At 35.8% G+C, this 6,432-nt stretch overlaps 1 protein-coding gene across 1 annotated transcript in view; it reads right to left on the reverse strand.

Moving 5' to 3' along the window:
• Positions 1 to 2,725, reverse strand: part of LOC112393314 (AP-2 complex subunit beta-like) — a 4,088-nt gene extending 1,363 nt beyond the window's left edge. Inside the window, exons 1-2 of the mRNA XM_024735834.1 lie at positions 2,652 to 2,725; positions 612 to 767 (exon numbers count right to left, since the gene is read on the reverse strand). Of these exons, the coding sequence (XP_024591602.1) occupies positions 612 to 707 (96 nt within the window). The 5' untranslated portion in view covers positions 708 to 767; positions 2,652 to 2,725. The remainder of the gene's footprint in view (positions 1 to 611; positions 768 to 2,651) is intronic.
• Between the last annotated feature and the right edge of the window lie 3,707 nt (positions 2,726 to 6,432).

Below are 6,432 nucleotides of genomic sequence, written 5' to 3' on the forward strand. Positions count from 1 at the left end.
TTCTCTGGGCCTTTGACTCGAAGGTCTCTCAGTTTTGGTAGAAGACAGACAGAAGATGGGAAGGAGTCTAACCATCCACAAAGAACCTTTTCAAACTGCACATGCCAGCCTTCACCCCAGACAAAAACCCAGCTGCAACTGAGCCACAACCATTACTAACAGCAATGGGTAATCATCTTTAGGTGACAGAAAATTAAAAAGTAATAACTACTGCTCTAAGTCAGTAGTTGTCAAAGTGTGGTTCTGGACCAGCAGCAGCAATAGCATCACCACCCTCAACCTTGTAAGAAATGAACATGCTTAGGCCCATCTCAGACCTACTGACTCAGAAACTCTAGGGGTGGGGCCCAGCAACCTGTCCTTTAACACAGGTTAAACACCAGTGCTTAGGTGCTTCTAAGGCTCATTAAAGTTGAGAACCACTGTCTAAATTAGGCAGGCTTGTTCCAACAGAAGTTAGCACAACTGAAAAAGGTCACTCCTTTTTGGGAGAAAAATGTACATACTATATATGTGTATATAAATTCACACACATGAAACTGCCTAACCTTTACCTTTCCTGAAATCGTCCCCAAAACATCTAATACAGTAAGATATAGATGGGAACTTACCTGGGTGCTTTCATCATGAAAACCTTCCAGGAAGCTCTCTAGTAACTCATCTGCATTGTCAATTCTTTCAGCATATTCTCCCACAATCCAAATCATAGCTGCTCGAGTGTCTGGCTCATCCAGTGAGTCTAAGTTCTCACACAAAGTGGCAATGATACTTTCATATCTGATATAACAAAATGGACTATGGTTACTGAAGGCAAAACTGAGAAGTGTATTTAACAATGAAGCCTAAAAAGCAAAAAAACATGGACAAGGTACCCTAAACCACCACCAAACTACAAAGACTTTTAGCCAAGAGAATGTACAGGCTTTAAAGCCAGAAAATTATAAATGTCTTCAATTTTCCTTCAATTATGTTTTAATAACTAGACCATAAATCTTTATAAAAGCTTATCAGATATTCTTTTCACAAGGAAAAACTAACCTATGGTTTAAGATAATACCACTACCTTACATTTCTCACAGTCTTTCTCATAACTAGATCAGAGAATTTTCCTATTACTTAATTTTACCTTCATCGTAGAAGAACAGAAATTCCACTTTACTATTAGGAAAATGGAGTCAGACAGCAATGGCATACAGAAACAGTAATTTTGTCTCTTATCCACCTATCTCTGTGTTCTACAGAGATCTTTATGTTCTTCCCTCCCAAGGCACCCACACTAATGACCTGTTTTTCTAAAGAAATAAGCAATTCAAGTATTTATTTTCACAGGTCTATAGCTCTCATTCTTTACCATGTTAAATCCAACTCCTTGGCTAATGTGTTTTTTTTTTTTTTTTGCGGTATGCGGGCCGCTCCCGTTGCGGAGCACAGGCTCCAGACACGCAAGCTCAGCGGCCATGGCTCACGGGCCCAGCCGCTCCGCGGCATGTGGGATCTTCCCGGACCAGGGCACAAACCCGTGTCCCCTGCATCGGCAGGCAGACTCTCAACTACTGTGCCACCAGGGAAGCCCGGCTAATGTAGTTTTAAACATCAGAATGAAATTGTATAATAAATGAGATATGGACAACTGAATAATACACTTAATTATTTGCCCCATTTCCACTGATTAAACCAGGTTCTCGATAATGCTTTCTTAAAATTAAACTATCATAATCCCTCAGTAATACAAACCAGAAATGGACACATTTCTTTACCAAGCATATTAAGATATACACCTCCCCACTTAATCAAGAAGTTTAGAAACCCAACCCTCCTCTTTCCTGGGAGAGTGGTAGAAGTATATGATCCTTTTTCCAAAAATACCATTTCTAGAATTGAAAAAAAAAATATATATATATAACTGCTCTTATTTCACTCTTTCAGATTCCTTAATTGTTTGCCTTCAAAAGCAAATCTGAAAAAGTATTTTTGTTTCATAACTAAGAGGCCTCAATGTGAAAATTTTTGTGGAGTGAAAATGTAGATTTTGTATATCTTAATGGAAGCAGCTACAATACTTCAGAAAAAGCCTGGAACTCTGACAGTTCATTGTTGCATGTTCTATAATTTTCTACAAGTACTAGGTAACATACTAAGTGAATAGTGACGCTGTCACCTCCCTGGCTTTTACAATAAGGTGACCATATAATTTATTATTCAAACTGAGACGTTTCTGAGAGTGAAAAGGGGCACAATTATTAATTATGCCTGGTAAGAGGCATAAAATGGATTATGCCCAGACAACGTGGAATATATGGGTATCCTTATTTAACAGTAACTTCATCACCAAAGAATCTGGCTAACTTTAATATATGCCAATTGACAATGCATATTCAGACAGAGCTTCAATTCTTCTCAAAGTGATAAAGCAGAGTGAAAAATCAGATTTTAATCCTTGTGCTAACCAACTTATATGTTTCTGATTTTTAATAAAGTATTCAATTATGACCAGTTACTTTACAAAGACTAATTCTTACCTAGCCAACCTCAAAGTGCCTTACTTAAACATTTCCTAAATGATCTGAGGAAGAGGGGCAGAAGTATCTGGACGTACTTGTTGTGGTATTTGCGGAAGATATAACAATCGCCTCTTGGACCACATAACTTACTTTGGTTTGGATGAGATCAAGCAATGTGCTTACACAGCGCTCTGCAGATTGCTGCAGAGAGGAACATAATGAGAAGTCAGATGATCTATCCAATAACACAACCTCAACATAAAAAATATTTTTTTTTGGAACATTCAGGTGTTATCAACTAAACTAGACTAAAACATGAGGCATTTAATTTGACCACACTATACTAGAGACTGGGTTATCTGATGGAAATATACAGAAGTTCTAGATATACTCCAAATTTTACTCATTACAAGAAAACAGTTCAAGTGAAAAAAATCATCTTGGATAGCCAGGATGACAGAAATGAGAAGAAAGCATAAGTCAAGGTAGAAGGAAAGAATAAGAATGAAAGAATAAGCCAAGCGAAGAGGTCTCTATCTGCAGTTCATGAATGAGCACAGACAGAAGGCATCTTTAAACCTCTTGAAATGAAACTGCCAAATTTCATTTGTGCACACAAGCATATTTTCCTGGGAGAAGGTTTGCAGTTTTCATTATATTTTCAAAGTTCTCTGTGACTCAAAAAACTCTTAAGAAAAATTTGCCATCTTCTGGGCTATATAACTGCAAGTCTATGGCCTTAGATAAACTGCAATTTTCCACAGCCTATGGTTCATCTATAAAATAGAATTTAATCTATTAGTCTTTTATTAATGAAGGGAATATGGAAGAATACAAGTGACAAAACTAATGTACTGAAACAATAAGTCATAGTTTTTAAAAGAAGGGTTCCAGAAGAGAGATCCTAAAAACCAAGGACTGATGTATCATATATTACAATGTAGTATGATGGGTCATTCCATTATATGCCTCCTGACAAGATGCAATAGGAAATTCACAGCAGCATCTAAGAGGTTATTCTTGCCAAAAACACTGAATATGAATATTACCAAGCCTCTAGATTTAATTTTCTAAAGGGGATGAAGGAATGAGATAAACAACATCACTAAAATACTATCAGCCGAATCTAGACTCTGGAAAATTCTACAAGCCTAATGATCTAGTCCTTTCAACAAATGGCACCCAAATAAATAAGTAAAGACTTAAGAGACATATTAACCAAATGCAATGTATAGCTAGCTCTCGTTTAGCTTTTGATTTGAACAAGGCAACTGTAAGAAGACATTTAGACACAATTAGGGAAAACTGAACATGGACTAGGTATTTAATGAGATTAAGAGTTACTGTTTGTTGAGTACGGTAACGATATCATGACAATTTTTTTTTAGAGGACCTTATCTATTAGATATATACATTGGACTACTCTAATAAGATCATATCTGAGATCTGCATTAAAATATAACAGTAACCCACTCCCTTGAAGGGGGAGGGAGAGGGAGAAGATCAAATGGAAACAGCAATGTGTTGATATTTCGTTCAAGATGGATGGTGGGTATATGAGAGCTCATTAATCAATTTTACCTTAGTGTATACCTAAAAATTTCTGTAGTAAAATCTTTTAAAGGTACTATCATTTAAACCATTCCAAGCAATATAACGAAAACAAAATTGCATCTTGAGGTTATTTATATGAGGTCATATATATGATGATTCTGTTCTCTTTTATTATTGTAGTTTTCCCATTTTTGAATTCTATTTTATTCATTTTCAACTAGTTATTTCCTGTGCTGTTATTACAACAGCAAAACAGTTGGGAAATTTTAAATATAAAAGTTATGATAAATTATAAAGCGTGTAAGGGTTAAATTATCAAATTAGATAGTACAAATAAAGTACTCAGCATAAGGCTTGATAGAAAGCTAACGTCTACTGAATCCTTAGTTTCATTATTATAATAAAGATAAACAAAAGGCCATCTCCCATGATGCATCAATATTCAAAAACAATTAAGTCTAGGATAGTAATTTTCAAGCAAATTGTCATCTCACCTACATTGCTTTTGATTAAATTTTAAAAACACCATTAAAGCAGTATGGCAGAGGAACAAAAGTAAGTATCCAATCATTGTACATACAAAGTAAGTCCAGAGGCAGAGAAAGGCATACAGACATATAAAATTTAGTATACGATAAAGGCAACATTTCATAACAGTAAGGAAAGGATGAATTGTTCTTGTGTTTGATTCCCCACACTCTTATCTTTAACCAAACCACTGCCATTAAAGTAGAAAATAAAAGTGAATTTTATATAATTTTGAAGTGAAGCACAATTTTCTAGGTGGTCCACTAAAGATATCATTGGGAGAGGGACTTCCCTGGTGGCTCAGTGGTTAAGAATCCAGCTGCCAATGCAGGGGACACGGGTTCGAGCCCTGGTCCAGGAAGATACCACATGCCACAGAGCAACTAAGCCCGTGACCACAACTACTGAGCCTGCGCTCTAGAGCCTGCGAGCCAAAACTACTGAGCCTGCATGCCACAACTACTGAAGCCCGAGCACCTAGAGCCTATGCTCCGCAACAAGAGAAGCCACCGCAAGGAGAAGCCCGCGCACCGTGACGAAGAGTAGCCCCCGCTCTCCGCAACTAGAGAAAGCCCACACACAGCAACGAAGATCCAATGCAGCCCCAAATAAATAAATAAATAAATAAATTTATTATTTTTTAAAAAAAGATACCATTGAGAGAAAATGGATAGAACTCACTACGTAAGGAAATGCAAACTCCTATGCATCAAGAAGTCAAATGAAATCAAAAGGAAAATAACTATTAATGAAATGAAGGGGTATTAAATGAATTAATACCTTTAATTAATTATTTAAAAAATCAATGTGGAAAAGATAACACATTGAAAAAAGATACACATGCCATGAAAAAGCAATTCCAAATGGCTAAGCGTAATGAAAAAAATGTCACCTCAACTAGAGATCAAAGATTTAGCTACAAGGATCCTCCTTATAACCATTATTTGGAAAAAGAGCAGAAATAACTTTAAGGTCCATACAGGAAGGGAAAGGCTAAATAATTATGAAGCAATCACACAGTATGTCTACAAACCACTAAAAATGATGTAAAATATTATCAGTAACATGGGAAAATGTCCATGTATAATAAGCAAAAAAAGCAGACTACAAAAACATAAGTAAATAGCATCTGCAGAATGATCTCGTTTTTGTAAAAAGCACACCTGTTTATGGAGGACTATGTAAACAAAGACTTAAAATCATGTCCACAACATCTCTGGAAGGGTAGAACAGGGGTATGAGAAAGCAGAGTATTCTACTTTTAACTTGTCTTTTTTTAATGATTTTATGTAGTAAAGACATATGCTTTTTGTTTGCATAAGACGTAAGTCAGTACCTTATCTTGAGCTACAAAAATGAGAAATGGTAAACACCAAAGAACAGAAGAGTGGGAAGTGAGGAATACCTTAACTTAGTGACTTAATCTCTCTCAAACAAAACCAAACATATAAATAAATCTCGCAAACAAAATCATTTTATTTGTAAGAAAAGGAGGGCAGGGGTTTATCTCCTCCTTAAAGAAACAGGTATACACTGTAATATATACAGCTTTAAATCTGTCAGTCATACCTCAATAAAGCTGGAGGTGGGGTGAAGAGTAAAATCTATTCAAAAACAACCAAACAAAAAAGAACAGGCAAAAGTTACTGAAAAAACAGTACTCTGAAATTGCTTTTTCAGTGGTATTTATTGACTCAATGGCTTATGCTTAATCTTTAACCTAACCAACTTAATATGATAAAATTCTACATTTTTTTCACCTCAGGGTACTTAAAGCAACAAGGAAACACCTGTACTTACAGTCATGCTAAAAAACAACTCCAACTCTTAACACCCAAATTTTACAATA

This window comes from Neophocaena asiaeorientalis, unplaced genomic scaffold (genome assembly GCF_003031525.2).
Source record: "Neophocaena asiaeorientalis asiaeorientalis breed wild unplaced genomic scaffold, Neophocaena_asiaeorientalis_V1.1 scaffold3787, whole genome shotgun sequence".
Lineage (NCBI taxonomy): Eukaryota > Metazoa > Chordata > Mammalia > Artiodactyla > Phocoenidae > Neophocaena > Neophocaena asiaeorientalis.